This window comes from Aegilops tauschii, chromosome 1 (genome assembly GCF_002575655.3).
Source record: "Aegilops tauschii subsp. strangulata cultivar AL8/78 chromosome 1, Aet v6.0, whole genome shotgun sequence".
Lineage (NCBI taxonomy): Eukaryota > Viridiplantae > Streptophyta > Magnoliopsida > Poales > Poaceae > Aegilops > Aegilops tauschii.
In genome coordinates, this window is record NC_053035.3 from 333,799,289 (window position 1) to 333,820,470 (window position 21,182).

The 21,182-nt window shown below is 47.5% G+C and overlaps 2 protein-coding genes across 2 annotated transcripts; both read left to right on the forward strand.

Annotated features, from left to right (window-relative positions):
• Positions 1-13,357: 13,357 nt before the first annotated feature.
• LOC109733846 (NDR1/HIN1-like protein 1) lies at positions 13,358-14,340 on the forward strand. Its single transcript, XM_020293059.4, has one exon. The coding sequence runs from the start codon at positions 13,425-13,427 to the stop codon at positions 14,199-14,201; it is 777 nt and encodes a 258-aa protein (XP_020148648.1). The 5' UTR covers positions 13,358-13,424; the 3' UTR covers positions 14,202-14,340.
• A 3,560-nt stretch (positions 14,341-17,900) lies between these two features.
• On the forward strand, positions 17,901-20,178 carry LOC109733845 (uncharacterized). Its single transcript, XM_020293058.4, has 2 exons — positions 17,901-19,138; positions 19,708-20,178. Exons 1-2 carry the CDS (start codon positions 17,942-17,944, stop codon positions 20,053-20,055), a joined length of 1,545 nt encoding a protein of 514 aa, XP_020148647.1. The 5' UTR covers positions 17,901-17,941; the 3' UTR covers positions 20,056-20,178.
• Positions 20,179-21,182: the final 1,004 nt, after the last annotated feature.

Below are 21,182 nucleotides of genomic sequence, written 5' to 3' on the forward strand. Positions count from 1 at the left end.
CAGGCTCAGTGATTACATGGCCCACCTCACACTATCACCGTGTGACACCTAACTCTTTACATAGTACTCCCTCCGTTCCTAAATATTACTAGATGAGTCCCCGCGCGTTGCCGTGGAACAGCGGTATATCTCTCTGCGCAAAATTATCGATTTCATAGAACTAAAAAAACTCTATAACCGCATGACAAATGTGGTAGCCAAACTAAATAAACTCCCATCATCATTTAGATCATCCCACGTAAGGAAAAAAGATCAGCCAACTCCTACTGCATAATGGGATTATATTTTTCTTTTTGACATGTTAATGGGACTTAAAAGCTCACTTACATGCATGCTACCGGTGCATGCTTGCATGCAGACATGTTGATGTGATTTAAAACCCACTCACATGCATGTGCCACGGTATTTCTGCATGCTTGCATGTGGCTTAGTGCGGAGCCTCTCAACGTCTAGATCAGACGGCTATTATGGATTGATTTACTTCATCTAACGGCTACATCAATTTTGATGATGTGGCTCAAGGAGAGGATAGAGAATTCCTAGTGGTGGGGGCTAGCTATTACTAGTAGATAAGTCTTTGTAGAGATTCCACTACATACGGAACAAAATGAATGAATCTACACTTAAAATGCATCTATATACATCCGCATGTGGTTCATGGTGAAATCTCTACAAAGACTTATATTTAGGAACGGAGGAAGTACTAGTATAGTACGTACTGTAATTTATCAGCGAGATAAATTTGTACAATGCTATGAAGCTTCCAGCTTCTGTTACATGTATCTTGCGTCCAAGGTTGCCCGTTGCAACATTTCATCAAATACAAAGGAGACTAACATGCATGCTATTGCATCTCAATGATTGACAGATCATAGCAAATATGTACTCCCTCCGTTCCAAAATAAGTGTCTCAACTTTGTGCAAACTTTAGTACAAAGTTGTACTACTACTAAAGTTGACACTTATTTTGGAACAGAGGCAGCTAAAGAAAAAACGATCCATGCAGTCCCTAGCCCTTGAACCGTGAACCCTGACCAGGCTTCAATTTGCTAGCAACGTTCGAGCTTCCTAATAAATGAAGTTTGCAACCTTTTGACCATCGGATCATTTTGTGCAGTTTCACCAAAATCGAGATGAGCATCCCTGTGGCAAAGAAATTGAAGAAGCATGATTAGAATAAGATTACTGGAATTAGTTGATGAGACATAAACTCATCACAAATACAATACGTAGAAGCCAGTAGAGGTATGTGCGGGGCAAAGAAGTAAAGAAATATCCACAGGGAGTGATGTGGGCAGCTAGAGCAGTGGTGCAAGCCGGCTGTAAAGGGAGTTGTACCTGAGGGATGTAGCAAAACCTTGAGGAGGGCGGCAGGAGGCGGCAACTGCCCACGTCGCGGCAGTGAGCAAGGGACAAAGGCAACCTCACCGGCTTTGTGAGAGAGAACAGCGGGGACCCCTGATCGGGACGTGCCGACAGTGGGTTTTCGCCGTCGGCGACGGCCACCGCATCTACACTAAGCATCGACCCCTTCCCCAAGCGGACGTGATCCGCCGGGATGTTAGAGATGTGGCCACAGTCGTTTTGTGCGAGAGAGTGTGAAGAGAGCAACCCCAGCAAGCAACCGTGTAGGCTGGCCCGTCCTGACTATGTATATAGTGGAGCGGTTTCCTTTTCTCTCCATATGAACCTATCATATTGCGTACATGCCACTGAAAAAAAACTTTATTTATAAATTACGCGGCACCTACTACTCGTTCTCCTATAACCTTGCGCTTGGCATCTCCAAAATATTAACCTTGCGATTGGCTCTTTGCCTCTTCGGGAAGTCGAGCAATAATGGTAGTGCAGTATATATCGTTCTGGCTATATGAGACCGAATGAATTGCTGCACGTCCACCACGTGGGCGAGGGTCGAGGGGCGAGGGAGAGTGCTACATACGGAGCAAAATGAGTGAATCTACACTCCAAAATACGTCTATATACATCAGTGTTTGGAGTATGTACTAGTAGTTCATATTGAAATCTACTAAAGGACATATATATTCCTAACAATATGATATAATCTCTATAACCAAGGTAGTAGGGACGAGGAGTAAACGGAGGGAGCAGTAAATTTTTCTCCTCGTCCTGCAAGCCACCGCGCGCATGGGCGAGGGAGCGGGCGTAAGGCGAAGCAAGCTTCACCTCATCCTGCGAGCCACCGCGCCCGTGGGTGGGGGAGACGGCGTACTAAGCAAGCTTCTCCTCGCTCTGCGAGTTGACGGAACACATCAAAAGTACTCCAGTGTATAGAGCCTTGCCTCTAAGGTAGGCCCCACATGGTTTGCCTCTTTTTTTAACATAACACGTCAAGTCGCAATTTGTTTGTTCACCCGTGGTAGACGATCCTCCCTCCACCAAGTGGACAACCAGTACACGTGCCAAATTACCACGTGGGCTGCCTTTTTCGTACAGAAATGAGCTCCACCGTGTACCGCGCGGGTGTGGTTGGGAAAGAGACGGGAGTACGTGCGCCGTGCATGCACCTCTTCTCTTCGTGCACGTCACCCACCTACGTGGGTGTGGGTGAGAGATACAAACCGCGTTCGTGAGTGTTTTTTGTTTTGGGGTGGGGGTGGGGTGGGGGTGATTTCGTGAATTATTTGTGGGAATATGTGTCGATGACATCTCAAACAAAATTTTGCATGCAATGTGTGTGAAATGGAGGCCTATCCATATCATACATAGAGGGTCGGGCAATCCACGAGAAGAGAGGGAGGGGTCATAGCTATCGATAGAGTCGAAGAGAGGATCAAGTGGGTGGGTGCGAGATCGATGAAGAGAGCCATCGAAATTGTGTGTGTGTGCAAGTCAAAGATATAGGGTGACTGGCCAACCGGAACGTTAGAGGGCACATGTCAAGTTTGTGTGTGGCAGGGAGACATGACTAGAGCGCTCGATGTATCAGTGTGTGGGGGGGGAGGGGGTGGGGGGAGGGGTAGGCAGAGGCCTAACTATAGAGGTAGAACGACTCGTATATGTGTTGAGAAGGAGAGACCCAGCTATGCCTTGAGGGAGATCGGTCGACATCCATACATAACTGAAGGACGGGAAATATGATGGGACAGAGAGAGAGAGAGAGGAGAGAGAGAGAGGGAGGGAGAGGGAGGGAGAGGGGTAGAGTGCTGGATAGGTGATGGAGTTGCTTCTCGAAGATGGTGGGAGAGGCCTACTAGACAAACTGACGGTGGAACTGCAATGTTATCAATAAGAGTGGGGATGTGTTTCTGTGTGTGCCTGTGCGTGATAGATCTGTCGGGACACATCCATGGATGATGAAGGGGAACCATGTGTTTGGTAAGCAAACCTAACTAGATCGGTAGATCAATTGTTGTTTGTCGGAGGAAGGGAGAGACACAACTAATGAGGTAGATCGATTGACGTGTGGGTAAAAACGAGTTATAAGGACCTAGCTAGCTATATGTATAGCGAGAGATCGGTCGGTGTACGTCCATTTGTTAGAGGCAAATAAGGCCCAGCGAGACGGATAGACAGAGAGAATGGAGCTAGGAGGTGGTGCGAGAGGCCCAACTACTAGCTAGATAGGGGGAGGAGTGTGCGGTTGTGAGATCGATGAAAAGAGGGGCGAGAGTTTACACGTGTGTCTGACCATATGAGAGACACGAGGCAAGGACACATAAAGGAGGAGATTGAAGGTGTGTGTGTATGTTGTAGGCAGGCATCGCTGGAGAGGTTTATCGATCGGTGTGTGTCGGAAAGGAGTTGTGGAGACTCTGGGAGAACGGCCTAAAGAAAAAATGAATGTGCCCGGTGGATAGAATGCCGAGGTAGGGGGAGGGCGAGGAGGGCGTGTGCATGCACGAGAGAAAGTTAGTGGTAGCTACAAAGGTTAGAGGATTGTGTGGGTGTAAGAGACTAACAAAGATCATAATTTGATATGAAAGCGGATTCATATATTTGAATAGGATATCATAGTGTTTTAAACATTGCATGCATGAATATAGCGGTGATACACGTGCTGTGCACATGTTATACCATAATGTGATAATGCATGGCATTTGCAACTCACAGCTAAATGCCGAACAATCTAAACCATACTATACATCAAACAATCTCACATTTTATTTGAATTTGTGATAATGTGTGGCGTTTGCATCTTACAACTAAATATCGAACAATCTAAACAATACTATATATCGAACATTCTCACATTTTATTTGAATTTGTGGTAATGTGTGGTGTTTGCAACTCACATCTAAATACTTGTAGGCGTAGGGGGCGGGGCACCATACATAATGTGATAAACACATTATACATATGAGACATGGTTTAGATTATGAAGATCTAGCTAGAGCTAGAAATGTAATGTGATTTGCAATCAAAATAAAGTGGATTCAAAAAATCTAGTTCGAGTTCATATAGTACACATAGTTCATATGTAACTCGAGACTAATCATGTGGTGTGCTGTGAAGATAATACACAAACGATGGTTTAACTTGACAATAATGATGATTGTAGATCTTATTAAAACAGAGAAACGAATTCAAATGCTTTGACTTCACAACAATCATTACTGTAGATCTTATTCAAATAGAGAAACGAATTCAAATTTAGTTCATATTGAAGCGGTAGTATATACGTTTGGAATGCACTAAAACGTTCATTTGAGTAGTAGGTTGCATGCATTATACACGTAGCGAAATATTTTAATTGAACGTAACATGAATTCAAAGTTTTGAATGACATTTGTAGTGCGCATTGATTTGGTACAGTACACGTTAGGCTTGTCCGGAAATTTCAACCCGCGCCTTGTTAGCCCGAAATATTTAAGATATACCTTTGTCTCGTTGTGCTCCGACAACTCCCTCCATCTCAACCCGCGCCTTGCTATTCCGAAATTGCGCGAAAACTCCCACCTCCTGTGAAATCCCGACACGCGAAATGCCCGTGCTACCCCTGAACCGAAAGAACCGCCTCAAATCGGTGGGGGTACTTCTGTAACTTACCCCACATTTCGGACAAGCGCGTCTCTAAGCCATGGTTCCCCACTGCCATCCCATCCGCCCACCCATTCGTACACCGAGGCAGCGAAAACCCGCGACGAAACCCCACACCCTGCTCCGTCCGCCACCCAGCCGGAGCCTCTTCCCCGACGACGTCGTCCACAGCAACACCTCGACGTCCCTCATCCACCGTACCGGATGAGGATCCGTCGTCGATCTCATCGTCCCGCCGGTTCAGCCACCCCGTCCTCCACCTCCAAGGAGCTGCCCGACGTTCCCCTCGTCTTTCGCGCCACCTCCATTCCCACACTGTCGTCTTCACCTGCACCACCGGAAGAGCATCATCATCACCGTTTCCTCGGATGAAGCTGCGGCCTAATCGGCGCCACCAAAGAGGTTGTACACTAATCGCCGCATTTTCTTCTTGATTCGATCTCACGGTGCTGCCGGCGCTCGGTCCCGAGCCGACACGGCGCGGCTCCATCCACGGCGGCGTCGCCGGCCACTTCCTCCACGGCGTCGCTCCCTCGGTCCCCTGCCTGGAGCTGCTGCTGCTTTAGCTCTCGCTCGCGCTGCTGCTCTGCTCTTGCTCTCGGTCCCCTGCCTGGTCTGCTCTTGCTATTGCTCTTGCTCTCGCTCTTGCTCTTGCTTGCGATGCTGCTCCGATTTAGCTACACTTCAGTCGACTGAATCGACTTTTGGGTCAGTCGATTTTCAGGGGGTGGGGGGCTCGCCGGGGTGAAGGAAGAACCAGCCGCAGCAGGGAGGGGGGCTCACCGGAGAGGTACCCCACTATCTATCTTAGGGTTCAGGATGGGGGCGGTGGTCGCCGGCGGTGGCGGGGCGTTGGCGGGGCTGTGGCGTGGGGATCGCCGGAGAAAAAGCTTGGCACGGGGGGCCTAGAGGGATGGCCGGGGCGGCGGCGGACCGGCGGTGGGGAGTGTTTCGGGGCGGGCGGGGCGGCGCACCGCCGGCCGCGGGCGGCGGGGGGCTGCTGTTTGGCCGGTGGTGGCTGGCGGCTCAGGGGGTGGAGGTTGAAGATGAACCGCAGGGCCCTTGATTTCGTATCCAACGGCTGCAAAATCGACTGACCAGAGATGAAAAAGTCAGTCGACCAACGTGTAGCCTCACCTTGCTAGTGCGTTCAGTTTCGACAGCAAAATTCAGTTTCGACAGTTAAGTTCAGTTTCGACAGTTAAGTTTAGTTTCGACAGTTAAGTTCAGTTTCGACAGTTAAGTTCAGAGATGAGCGGCTGATGTATTTTACATCTAGCACTTTGTGGTTATGTATTTTACGTCATGTATTGGAGATGCTATTAGAATTCCACTCAGGTTAACGTTGTTCGTTGTCTCTCTTGTCCTGCTTCAGCCTCGGCGTCGTACAACTCACCGGAGCTGCTATAACGACGAAACCCTCCATCACAGCGGAGTAGTACCTCGGGCTCCATCTCCAGACGCCTAAGATCTTCTTCCCCTCCTCCGACAGCAAAGTCAGCCGGAGCATCCTCACCGGCCAACCCAATCACGCTGAGATCGACATGGCTTCACCAAAGAGGTTGTACACTTGTTGCATCTCTTTTTTACTCTACATGTTATATATATTGTCCACTGAGCACACGGATTTGTTCCTTTAGTGTCTCCTTGAAAGAAAAAACGTAGGAACTTCAATTTTCACTTGTCCTCCTTTTCAAATTCCTATTCATGAAGCACAAGACTAAGAGATAGTAGCATAATAGCATTATAACCGTACATTTTCTTGTGGTTTGACTTAATCTCACCATGCTTCTTTGCATCCTGTGATCTTCCAATTGTTGTGAATCAAACACCCAGATTGGCAGAAATCCTGTGTTTTTAAATTCTCTGTTTTGCACGTGCATTCCTATCCTATTCATGTCTATTTCCTATCCCTGCATTGTTGGAATCCTCCAATTCAAACGAGCCCTTACAGAATTACTTCTCTTATAGATAGTTGTCAAAGAAAACCTTGCGTGGTTTGTCCCGCTCCTGCTGCGCCGTCGTCCACCCCAGCTCAGCTGCTCCAACGACAGAAGGGTCCAGCACAGCAGGGATCCGGCCTCCAGACTGTCTTTCGCCGCCTCGGATCTTCTTCCCCGCCGCTGGCAGCCATGAAAACCGCATTACCATCATCAACTGAGCAGATGACCTCGAGGACTACACGGGTCCGCAAGAGAGGTCGCACTCTTTCGTGTCTGCTTACGTTATGCAACGCTTAATATTACATGCTACTTTATCGTCCTGTTCACCGATTAGACTCTGAGTCAGCTCCAAACTAATGGTCAAACTTGAGTTTTTAAATGGTTGTGGGGTACATACCGGGGCCGTTATCAATAGTATCTATCTACTATCTGGTTAATCTCCGGTGTCTACTATGAGTTTCATGTTGGGTGGGAAACAAACAGTAAAGAAGCCATTATCTGTATTTTTTAACTGAAGCCATTATCTGCCTGCTATTATTGGTTTTGGGTCTATCCACAGGTTGCTACCATCACTCTGGATTTCTGCATGCACTTCTTACATAATATCACTATGTTTTATTCCTATGCATGACAGTTATTGTAAACAATGGAACTGAACATGTAGAGCAAAAGAGACGAGCCTTGCATGGCAATAAAATTTCATGCAGACGTCGCTCCATGGTAGGCGCAAAGGCAGCCCCCCTCCACGCATTTCGGATTGTAATCGAGAGGAAGATATCTGTTCTGAGGGGGATTCAGAAGGAGAAGACAACTCCTATTTACCCCCTGAGGTCTTTGCTCTAACTTGGCATGCTGATGTTGGTTATATCATGCATATGGTGTCTTGCATTGCTTACTTTATACATCAAATATGTCATCTGCTTAGTTTAGACATCCTTTGTGCGAATGCCATCTGTTTAGTTTATTCATCGTTTATGTGAATTATGCAACGCCATCTTGTTTAGCCAGGCATCATATATGTGAATTTTGCAATGGCCATCCTGCTTAGCCAGTCATCTTATATGTAAATTATATCAGGCCATCCTTTTTTTCGTTACATATTACATTTGTCAACAATGTTAGTACATTCAACTTCTCTTCGTGTGCATCGGCCATTTGACACGGTGATGGCAAATTCTGGAGTGAAAACAAGGTCTTCGGAGCAGACTATGCTATCTGACGAAGCGCATATCTCGCTAGTTACGGATAGCTCCTCAGAGGAGGATTCAGAGACAGATGACCAGTCCTATTCCCCCCCCCCCCCGAGGTGTATGCTCTAACTTGGCAGGGTTATGTTGCTCATATCGTGCGTATGGTGTCTCGCATTGCTATGTCATTTGATTAGTTTAGACATGCTTTGTGTGAATGCCACCTGTTCAGTGTCTAATTACCATATATGTGAATTATGCATTGCCATCTTGTTGCAAGACATTATATATGTGAATTATACAATGCTATCTTGTTGCAAAGGCATTATATATGTGAATTATGCAATGCCATGCTGTTTAGCCAATCATCATGTATGTGAATTATATCATGCTATCATTTTTTTGTATTACATGTTTCATTTGTCGACAACGTTTGTATGTTCAACTACTCTTCCTGTGCATCAGCCATTTGAAGCGGTGATGGAAATATCTGGAGTGAAAACAAGGTATTTAGAGCAGACAATGCTACCTGCTGAAGCAGACATCTTGCTGGTTACAGAGAGCTCCTCAGAGGAGGATTCAGAGACTGATGACCAGTCCTATTTCCCCCCTGAGGTCTATGCTCAAACTTGCCAGGGTTATATTACCCATGTCATGCATGTTGTCTTGCATTGCTTAGTTTTTACATCATATATGGATTGCCAGCTGCTTACTTGCTTACTATATAAATCATATATTTGAATTATATCATGCCATTATGTTTACATAGTACATACACATCATCTATCTGAATTATGGCATGGCAACCCATTTAATAAAGACATCATATAGTTATATCATCTCATCCTGTTTAGTGTTTACAGTCATCATATTTTGAATTATGGCATTCTATCCGTGAATGTATGTGAATTATGGCATGCCAACCTATTTAATAAACACATTATATAGTTATGTCATGTCATCATGTTTACATAGTCTCATATTTTGAACTATGTCTTTCCATCTTTTTTAGTTAGCCATCATAATGTGAAATTGTGTCATGCTATCCTGTTTAGTTAGCCATCATATATGTGAAATTGTGTCATGCTATCCTGTTTGGTTAGACAACATAAATATGAATTATTTCATGCCCTCTTTTATTCCCCACTATCCATTGCACCTGTCTATCATACAATGTCTATACTTTCAATTACTTTTCTTGTTTATCAGCCATTTGAATTGGAGAGCGTGATGGCAGTATCTAAGGGAGTAACAACACGGTCTTCAGAAAAGATAGTGCTACCAGTTGATGCAGATAGAACCACGGTTGTACTTGCCCAAGGACCAGATCCACCACACATAACCCAGACTCTCGCAGATTGTACCCCTACCCAGTTGGACAGAGAACCAGCTACACCCCTTCTAACCCCAACCCCGGCAGATAGTAACCCAGTTCTAGTTGACACAGCACCGTCTCCACCACAGAGCACCCAAACACGAGCAGTTAGTAAGGGAACTGCAGTGCCCAAAGCACGAGGACCACCACTCCGAATCCCAACTCAACGCTTAAAGGAGAAGAAGATTTGTTCTCAGGTCAGGTTCTGTAGCTATGGTTCATACTCCTTTGCTCTTGCATTACTGTATTTACTCATACCAACTATTTTCAATTTTGAAGGATGGAATTGAAACTCCAATGGCGCAACAGGTATGTTTTAAACCTATTTCTTTAACTGGTTTGCTGTTGTAACCTGCTCTATGTTGATTTCAGTTTCAATTGAATAAACAGTTATGTTCTCATGTCATGCACATTACAAGTGTTGTTATTTCTCTATAGTTACCCACACTTATATTCTGTCTATTCTGCTTTGTCTTGAACAAATATTATTTGAACTGTGTCTCTATCTTGATTTGGCAACAAAAACTAGAATGATATAGACCATGGTACATAGATATATGTTTGTTTCATGTTGTTATCCTGTCCACTTTACTACTGAACTCATTTACCAAAATGAGTTTCATATACAACATGGTAAACATGTGATGTGTCTGCTTGTTTCTCTTTTAGAATGCGGACAAAATATTGGAGAACAGTACCGCGTTATCCAATGGTAAAGGAAGTAATGCAGATAAGGTTCAAGATAGTGAGACATCCCTGTTGGTCTCCAAGAAAGCTGATAAAAACTATCTTGACGACAGTGAGGGAACCCAAAAGTCCTGTCTTGGTGTAGTGTTCGAGTTACTGGCCACTACTGCTGGCACAAGCTCTTCAAACTCGCTGCCTGAATTAGTTCGTCTTCTTGAGTCTCAACTTCAAGTTGAAAGACATCGATCAGATGTGATGCGACAGGAAGCTGAAGGACTGAGGAACTCCCTGTAGAATTCAGATGCATATTTTCTGGTGCAACAGCAAGCGCTGGAGGATTTAAGCGCCAAACAAGAGAAAGTTAATAAGCTTGCTAAGCATCTTACCAGCATTATGGGTACCCAGGATATTGTTTCTTGAGATCTTCTGAAGTGGTTTCAGTTCTGGATTTGTTTTGCTGCGGCGTTTATTTGCGCTGGTCGCCAACTTTGACAACCAGTGTATATGATATGCTGCTTTGTTCCCTATATTTGCACTGGTGGCGAACTTTGATGCCCAGTGGATGTAATATGTGTAATAGCCGTGATAGCCTAGCGTTAGTTGCTTGCTTATTTATTTCCTTGTTGTCTTGTTTATTTGTTTGCTTGTAGTCATTGCAGTTCTTTTTCCGCGGTTAGCTAGTAGCTGCAATAACCTATTTGTTAAAACTAGGCCACAATAACCATGGGCTAATATTTACTGTAGTGACACTGGGCCTCCTACTGGCCGTAGAAACAGTGGGCCTTCTACGGGCCGTAGAATCAATGGGCCTTCTACATGCCGTAGAAACAATGGGCCTTCTGCGGGTCGTATCATCAATGGGCCTTATACGGGCCGTATGATCGATTGGCCAAACATGGGTCAAACAGACCGCATTATGCCCGTAAACGGGCTAGAGTTGGAATCGTCCGTTCATGGGCCGACCATAACGGGCCATCGTTAATAGGCCGTATTTGATGACGCTATGAAAACGGCCCAACGTATTAACGGACCACAAACGGGCAGACTGTAACCACAGGCTGAATTTGGCCCACAAGCAGAAAATGACAGTAACGGGCCATAAGTAAACGAATGCTGGAAATGAGCCCAAGAATAAATGGGCTCTGAGAAGGCCGAGAGATAACATGGGCTGGAAACGGCCCAACGGAATAACGGGCCGTTAATGGGTATAAAGTGATACACTGTTCATTACGGGCCAGTTTCACCACGGGCCGTTAATGGGTGTAAAGTGATACACTGTTCATTACAAGCCAGTTTCACCACGGGCCGTTAATAGGCCAAGAGTTACATAGGGCCTCATATGGGTCGAAAGACGTCATGGGCCATACATGCGCCAGAAGTGAAAACGGGCTGGAATCATATTAGATGGCCCAGATGACGCTACTGGGCCTAATTCGGATAGGGCGTAACGGGCCTTGGGTTAGCGGGCTGTAAATGGGCTATATGCGAACAGGCCGTTAACAGGCTTTTCATGGGCCGGCCCGCCACCTTTTGACCAAGTCAAACGGGCTGGCCTTTTCACAGGAATGGGCCTCTGTTGGGCCGTGCCACGTGTCGACGTATCATAGGCGCCTTCCGTCCAATGAGTGGATGACATCTGTCCCAACGATGAGCCGACACGTGTTTCCTCCAGCCAATGATGATTTTACACGTGGAAAATCCCCATTGGTCGGGGCTGTTAACGGGTTATCGGATCCAAAACCCGACCCGATAGCTTAACGGCGTTCCGTTACGGTGGATGCCACGTGTCGGTCACCCTTGACGAAAGCACTTCTGTGACGCGCGATTTATCGTCATGGAAGTGGACACTTCCGTGATGATAATTTTGGCAATGTCATGGAACACTTCTACGACAACACAGGTATGACTATCTTGATTCTGTCATAAATTTGTCATGGATGTACATGCATGACAGAAAACGCGACCTACTGTGACAAACACGTATCATCACGGGAGTGTATTTTTTTATAATGATGCCACATATTATTTTAGAATCCTCAGCCGTCAGTCCTCTTTTCTACTTTGTGCAGCCGACATTTCAATCCAATTCCCTACATACACTTAATTTAGTGTACAATTATATATACATTAATAGTTTGAAGTATTTTGAGGAAGTAAAGAATGACATTTTAGCAGCAACAAAACCTCTTGGTTCTAATCAGAAATCATCTGTCACTGTAATTATTTATCCGTTTTTTTTTTTTTGCTTTGGTGTTGGTGCTTAGATTGATTTTCTATGTTGACCGTGAATAGGGCATGAATAATCATATATTTTCCGAACCACACAATGCCAACATGTATGATCGTGTATACCAATAAGGACTCACAACAAGAAGCGCCAACCATGACAAGCACTATCATCATCAAACTCATCTTATCGTTTTCTGCATTTCAAGAGGGAAATAATTTAGACATGGAATGGAAAACTTAAGCATACTAAGTTTTTAGCAATTCTGTTCACCAGCAGAATAACTCGGTTGCTATTTCTTGCCGTGCATAGTACACGTCATGAATTTGTGTCATATAGAATTACTCCCTCTATTTCCTTTTACATGCCACCCTCGTTTTGTGTTATTTAACTTTCTCACTATTTTTTATTGTACCATGGGAGACTTTGCTGAAATACTAACCTGATGATATATATTTTGTGAAATATAAGTATATAATCCATGATAAAACATCATTTTTAAAAAGTATATGCGTCATGCATTGAGGGACGAAGAAGCCATGGGGTGTGTGCGAGGATTGTGCTTCTTCACATCTGACCGGTCGGATTACGGGGTGAAGGGGTGTCAATCACGGTGCTTCCGCCTCAGTTCACCGTGGTGCACGTGCCATCGTCAGTATGAGTTTTTAATTTTCATCATTTTTTTCCTTTTTTGGACATTTGCAATGAGTTTTTTGCATTTAAAGATTCCCACCCCTCCCCCACCTAAAAATATCCAGCGAAGACTGATCACCGATCTTGCTTGCGGGCGCGCACAGCTGGAGCGTGGAGTGCCGCTCCATCCAAAGACCGCTGATCGGACACCCGGCTTTCCGCGCGAGCGCATGCATCAGCAGATAGGCTGACGCGCGCACACACAATGGAACACAGCAGCTTGTGATATATCTATCCAACCTCTCGTACACGCACCTGATATACGCCTCGTTCGAGAGCCCAAAGCTAGCTATAGCTTCACCGAATCGAACATGGGAGAACACCACCTCCCGCCGGAGCCAGCGGACCACCACAAAGGCGGGAAGGCCGTCCACGCCGACGACCTGAAGCCCGCCCGCCGCCGCCGCTACAGCTACTACGGCAGCACGGGCTCCCGCGGGGCCCTGAGCACCATCTGCTCCGTCCTCCTGCTTCTAATCCTCCTCGCCGGCGTCATCGCGCTCGTGCTCTACCTCGTGTACCGCCCCAACAGCCCGGCCTTCACCGTCACCAACATCGCCGTGTACTCGCTCTCCAACGTCACCGGCCCCTCCGCGGGCCTGCCGGCCGCCGGTGTCGGCGCGGGTGCCCGGGCGCCGAACGCCGTGGCGGCGTCGTTCCAGTGCGCCCTCGTCATCCGCAACCCCAGCGGGCGGTCGTCCGCGCGGTACGACCGGCTGACGGCGTACGTGGTGTACCGCGGGGAGGCCATCACGGCGCCGGCGGAGATGCCGCCGCTGGTGCAGGACCCGGACAGCGCGGTGGTGGTGGCGCCCGTGATCGGGGGCGGCGGAGCTGCCCCCGTGCCCGTGTCGCCGGAGACCGCGGCGGCCCTGGCCAACGACGTGTCCTACGGCGTGGTGTCGCTGCGGGTGGTGCTGCTCGGCCGCGTGCGGTTCGTGTCCGGGCCGTTCCGGAGCGGGTGGCGCTCCATGTACGCGCGCTGCGACCTGCTCGTCGGCGTCCGGAAGGCCCCGGGCAACGTCGGCGCCGCCGCTGTCCCCGAGGCGCCGCTCTTCGGCAACCCCTCCTGCAACGTCGATGTCTGATATACCGGCAGCCCCGCCCGCGCCATAATTACATTGCATCGGACAAACACCATGGCCGTGCGTCCGCGTGCTCCCTTCACCCGTCGTGTTTGTATGCCAAAAAATGTACTCCAATAACATGCAATGTTTACTTCATAAAGATCTCAATTCGTTTACTATCAACGACAACGAGTAGAGCTGTACATCACCTGCAAGCATTTACAAGTTCCAATGGTGGCTGAAACTCATCGGCATCGGCGGTTTGGAGTTTTCTTCTTTCATCGGCGGCAATCATGCTTCCTTTTTGAGCACGACACAAGAGACGCGCACAGCAAATAATCATCGGCGGCAACCCCTCCTGCAACGTCGATATATGATATACCGGCACGGCAGCCCCCGCCTGCGCCGTCGTTACAACTTGGCCGTGCGTCCGCGTCCGCGTGCCCCCTTCACCCGTGGTGTTTTGTGTGTCGAACTGTACCCCAATAACATGCAATGTTTTACGTTCATGAAGATTTCAATTCGTCCACTGACCACTGTGAACGACCACGAGCAGGAGTTGTACATCGCTGCAAACATTTACGAGTTCCAATGGTGGCTGAACTCATCGGCATCGGCGGTTTGGAGTTTCCTTCTTTCATCGGAGGCATTATGGCTTTCTTTTTTGAGTTTTTCTTTTTTGAAACAAGGCAAAAGACTTCCATTTCATTGATTAAGAAAAATGTTTAGACATAAGCCGCGAGCGGCAAAAAGAAAAGGTCCACTCTCACAACATAAAAATACAAAGCTGCTTGGCTCCTGCCAAAGTCCAAAGATAGGCCTCCTTTTTGAATTTTTCGATAACAATGAAAGTTGGTCCGGAGACATTTTAAAAAATCCTTGCGTTGTGCTCCTACCAAATTTCTCATGAGACAAGCATCAGGCAATGGCCTTCCTGCGGTCACCTCCACCATTTACTGCCTTGAGCCAACAATCTCTAACCGAGTCTTCATGACGCCGAACCATTGGTGAGGAGTCAAGGATGCCAAGCTAAGTGCAGATTGCGGTCCAAATCCGGAAAATGAACCTACATTGGAATATGAGGTGAGCAGCAGATTCTTGCACTTGCTTGCAGAGAGGGCACAAATTGCACTTTGGCAAACATCGGCGCAATAAATGATCGGCTGTCCAAACACGATTTTGGAAGATCAACCAAGCAAAAAATATGTGCAAAGGGGCCCATATCTTTCAGATTGTAGCATTCACTGGACAAAAGGAGAGACAGGAAAATTGCGCCATATAAGCTAAGGAGGCGGAGTACTCGCCACTATTGGTGAACTTCCAAGTTATGGTGTCTTGGGTACCCTAGTTGAGGATTACATCAGCAAGCATCTCGCAAAGGGTTGCAAATTGCTGAATATAGGCCAAAGTTAGCCCCTGACGAGTGTTAATTAGGCGGACCCAATCTTTGCGCAATGTCTTTAGGCCGGAGGCCGTCCAACCATGGAGATTCCCAGAACTTAGCTTTATTTTCATCTTCGATGCACACCCGCATGGCAGCAGCAAAGGTATCTTTGCCGTTGCTAGTGCAAGGCGTTCCTGAGCCAGACCAAGTCTTAGGTGGATCATCCCATTCGTACCAGAGTCAACGCAAGCGCAGGGCGCTCGCAAATTTTTGGAGGTTGAGCACTTCCAGGCCACCATAAATCTTGGGCTTACAGACGAGCTCCCAATTAACCTTGCACTTTCCGCCGATCATCTTATCACAACCCACCCAAAGGTAGGCACGTCGCAGGCTTGAGCTTTAAGGAGGACACAAGAAACGCACCGACTGTGAGAGCCCACGGTGTCACCCGAAGCCGACGAGCACGAAGCTCTGCTATGGAAAATGGCACCATGCGCTGATAGATTGCAACATGTCCAAGTGTATGGGGTGGGGGCATTATTGGATGATGAGCTTGTAGAACATCTTATTGCATGCAGGCAAGCCGATACGAGATTATGGGTAATGGAGCTAATGAAGTTCACTCAGATATCGGTCGCACTCTGGGCAATATGGTGGGTGCGTCAAAACTCGAAAGGTAATTCATGAACACATTTTTCACTTACCACTAAACACGTTTAATTTAATTTGAAGGTTTTCTAGAGCTAATTCAGAGGTTTTATGGCCGAGTAGCATGCTCGAATCAGCAGCAGTTGCTCCTGTTGCAGCTCAAAGACAAGTTAGACGAACTTGGAAAGCTCTAGGCCAGGGTTGTATATGAAACTCAACGATTGATGCTGCAGTTTTGAGGAACCAAGACAGAGGATCTTGTGCAGTCATATGTCGGGATGATCAGGTTTTTTTCTTGGAGCTTCAGTAGTGGTGACCCAGAATATAGTTAGGAAGACATTTTGGAGGCGATGGACTTCAGAGAGGCGTTGGATTTGGCACTTGACTTGTATTTGAGAAGAATTCATATAACAACTGACTCGGATGCTACTGTAAATCATCTCAAGAGTGCATACAGAGGGATAAGCAATGCCATCATTCAGGAGATAAAGATGAATATGGAAGACTTATCTGAAGTTTTTCTTTTAGAAAAAACTTTTGATCTATTCATTATCTGTGAAGGCAGCACAAAGAGCAATATAAATAAAAATTACATCCAGGTCTGTAGACCACCTAGCGACGACTACAAGCACTGGAGCGAATCGAAAGCGCGCCTCGTCATCGTGCCTCCCTCACTAGAGCCGGGAAACCTTGTTGTAGTAGACCGTCGGGAACTCGTTGGGCCAAGGCCCAATAGGACCAGAGCACTAGAACAGCAACCGCCGTTGAGGAAGCAAAGCGTAGATCAAAAGGATCCAACCTGAAGACACATGAACAAAGGCGAACAAAGGCCGGATCCAAGTGGATTCACTGAAGGAAAGCGCCGACCGAATCCCACGAGATCCGTCGAAGACATACCTCCACATGCCCTCCGATGGTGCTAGACGCCACTAGAACATAGGCTAGTCGGGGATAACCTTATTTCAACTGTAGGGAGTCATTGTCGTCTCGTCTTCCTGAGCATGACACAAACATGCACAAAAACACCTAAAAAGGAAGCAGGAGCCCTCCCGTCGGCAAGTGCCAAGATCCATCGTGCCTCCATGGCCCTAAGACCACAGAAGACGAAGCCGATCTGTGGCGGCACCAACATGAGGCGTGAAATCCCTCTGCCCTCGCGCGAGACGCAAGAGACGAAGGGGTACGAAAAATCCGAAGGTACTTTCGATCATGAGAAAAAGAGCATATCTGGAGGCTCATGACCTTGCTAAAAATTACGTTACCCTTACTTTGGGGCCGTATTTGTGGCTGTTAGATCCCCAATTTTTTTTTTGCGAAAAGATCCCCCTAATTTTATTTGCATGTCACGCAACGTTTTAGTTGAATAAAGTTCATTGTAAAAAAGAAGAATGTTCTAATTTGTCCAAAAAAAAGTTCTAAAAATTGCTAGCAGGAAAAAGGGAGATGGTAGAGCTGGCGAACTGTCGCCGCGAGGGAGAATCTGCCACCGACCCCTCTAGCTGGCACACGATCTGGATCCAACGGTGCAGTTTTGGATGACTTTTTCACACTAAAACAAAATGCCATGGAAGTTTTGCAAACAAAGCCACCCAGGTTTTCAAAAAGCACCAAAACTGTGAGGCGAACGTTTGCAAATGCCACGTCCTGTGGCGAACGTTCGCCAGATATGCCCATCCAAGAAAAAGAACACAGTACCAGGCTTCTCCCACATTCCCCACAGTCCACAGCCATGGCCTCCCAGTCCCAACAGCCACCCTCGCCGCCGCCGCCGCCCGAGCCGACCAGCATTAGCTCTTTGACCGACGACCTCCTCCGTGAGATCTTCCTCCGCCTACCGGACCTCCCGACCCTTGTCCGCGCGGCCATCACCTGCCGCCCCTTCCTCTGCCTGGTCCGCTCCTCCCGGGCCTTCCGCCGCCGCTTCCGCGAGCTCCACGCGTCGCCTATCCTCGCCCTCTTTCTCACACCCTACATGCGCGCCGTCATCCCTTCCGCCAGCGGCAGCCCCGACCCGGACACCACTGCCGCCTTCGCCGATTTACTCGGAGACGACGACGCCACCGAGTGGGGGACAGATTCCCAAATTCCCTACTCCGACGGGTACGTCGCCTTCGTCAACCGGAGCACCGATCAGACTGCCTCCTACAGCCCACTGAATATTGGAGCACCGGCGCAGGCGCAGGCCCTGGATATCTACCCCAAGCCGCCCCGCGAAGGCGTCGACGCCTGGCTCGAGTTCTACACGCTCCCTCCTGACCAAGAGGGCCAGAGGCCATCCCGTGTGGTCTGTGTCCGTCACGATAGCTCATGGGCGTGCGCGCGTGTGGCCGTCTTCTCATCTCACGCCATGAAGTGTCAGATCTTCCCCGAGTCCAGGGGGTTGCTGCTTGAGCGCGACAGGTGCACGATTCGGAAGCTTGTCCATGGGTTCGTCTGCTGGTTACAGAGTGAAAACTGCATTCTCGCTCTCAACACTGTCACCTTTCAGTTCTCTCGAATGTATCTGCCACCGCCCTTGAGAGGGCCATACACATACTTAAGCTTTGAGCTTGGTCAGACCAAGGATGGGAAGCTCTGTATCGTACATCTGCAGGAATTCACGCTTTCTGTTTGGCTCTGGACACCCGACGATGACGGCGTCGAGAGATTTATGCTGCACAAGATGTTTCAATTGCACACAATTGTTAAGGAGATCACTAAGCGTTCAGTCCTGGACAATGTTGACGCTGGAGAGCATATGAACGTTACTGATGGGTTTGTGTACCTGTCTGTTGTCCATGGCAGGGGTATGCAATCTTCTCAGTGGTTCCTATCCTTTTGCCTGGAAACAGCAGAGGTGAAGTTGCTCTTTGAGAAAACATGCCGAATTCGCTGTCTTGTTGATCCATACATCATGGCCTGGCCTCCTTCTTTGATGCACGACAAGGTGAGTCCATGCTTATGTATGAAGAATTGAAAATGCTGGTAAAGTTTCCTTGTATGTGAGCGATTGCCTTACTTGTGAGCATTGGGTTATTGTATTGTTGTGAAAATCAGATATCGACTTTTAGTTTTCATGCAGTAACATGTCTGACTTTATCAGTTATGATGCAATGTTTTCAATTTTCCTCATCAGGTTTAAACTCAAGGATATTTAGCATCAGGGTTTGTGCAGATTATATAATATAAGATGTGCTGCATTGCCGTTATTTGAGACTGCAAATCTTCCTCCCCTGATAATCTCCTTACACTTACTTTATACTCCCTCTGTCCCAAAATAAGTGTCTCAACTCTAGTACAACTTTGTACTAAAGTTAGTAGTACAAAGTTGAGACACTTACTTTGGGACGGAGGGAGGAACACTAATCACTATGAGACGGCAGGGGTGTAACAGTATCTTCACTTTCATTGCTTATGTCAAAACTAGATAGATTGATATGTATCATTAGAATGTACTGTCCTGCACAAATTTGTCGATAGAACGCTCTTACATGCATGAATACTCTAATGACACAGGGGGATTCAGAAACTGAAGTTGCTGGGGACACTGTTGGAGATGACGGTCCAGTGGGCACGGAAGAAGTTTCCCCTGTCCTCTTCACGGCATTGCAGTCATTCAAAGAAGCTTTGATTGATGATGACAACGCAAAATTGGTGGAGATGGATGCCTTCTTAGTTGATGATGAGATTAGCTCCCTTTTGAACAAAATCTCTACTTTAGAAGCAGGATTAGCAGCTGGGAGAGACTGTGTGCTGAGAAGAGCTCATTCCAATATCTACGTGGAAGGGGTGGAAAGGAGGAGTTGGTGGGAAATGTGCAAGGGGATGCTGGGGAGAGTTTCTTCCCACTTCTTTGCCAATTGATCTTGGTGCCTTTCTTCTCACAAGTTAAGCGTCAGTTGAAATGCATTGGTAGTTTAGTTTCCGGATTGTGCGGACGCATTATGTGCTAGTTGACTACTATGTCTAGTGAGTGTAGCATCGGTACCTCCTCTGTCTAGTTTGCAAGATACTTGTATGTTAAACATGCAGAGACTGACCATTCAGTGTCGAGGTGCGCTTCGGTACAACCCCCCACCCCACAAAACGTATAAAGGGTAGGGCGGTCATTTCACACTCCGTATTAAAATACCCGTCCGCCGTACGCGCGCCCGCGTCGCCGTACGGCGCTGTCGCGTACGCCCGCTCGTCCGCGCCCACGCCCGGTGTATGCCCGCCCGCAATGCACGCCCGCCCCGCTGCGTACGCCCGAGTGATTAAAAAAACCGATCGGGCGAACCCTATCTTCACGTCGCCTCAGCCGCCACCTCTCGCGCCGCCGCCGCCATCTCCGGCAGTACCTGGCCAACGAAAAAAAACTACGCGTTCGAAAAAAAAACTACGCGTTGTGCGCTACTGGACGCCCGCCTAGGTGGGGCAGGCGTGCTGTTCGCCCTCGCGTTGTGTGTGACTAGACGCCGACAACCGCCTCGGTCGGGTAGACGCCTCCGCCGCCGTCAGCTCGTAGCTGTTCGCCGTCGAGTCTCCGGCGAATCCCAACACTATTCTCATGTCTGACGAAGGCAACGAGGTACGCGAGGCGCTGGCATAGTGATTTAAAAACGGATTTTAATTGCGAAGATGTTACGTGATGTTTGAATGGATCTTTGATTATATATGAACGTGTATAGATTGATGCTGAAATAGGATATGACGGTGATGATGGCGGTAGCGAGGACGGATCATTGTCATTGGATGAAGACGAACATGACGGCGAAAATTATATGAGTTTGGATGAGTCTTACAGTGGCAATGTAAGTGGTCTGCATGTTGTCAACCGTATTAAATACAAGCATCCGCGATGACAATAACATGTTTGACTTTGCACAGATAAGAGGGGATGATGACAATGAGGATATGGATGTAGATGATTCATATGCTGAAAGCGGAAGCCATGTAGGTTTAGATTTATGTAGGTTATTTTAAAGTGACATGAAAAACGCATCAAATCT

Coding starts and splice junctions, on each gene's coding strand:
- LOC109733846 (XM_020293059.4), top strand. CDS start 13,425: ATGGGAGAACACCACCTCCCGCCGGAGCCAGCGGACCACCACAAAGGC.
- LOC109733845 (XM_020293058.4), top strand. CDS start 17,942: ATGGCCTCCCAGTCCCAACAGCCACCCTCGCCGCCGCCGCCGCCCGAG. Junction 19,139..19,707: donor CTTCTTTGATGCACGACAAG/GTGAGTCCATGC, acceptor CTAATGACACAG/GGGGATTCAGAAACTGAAGT.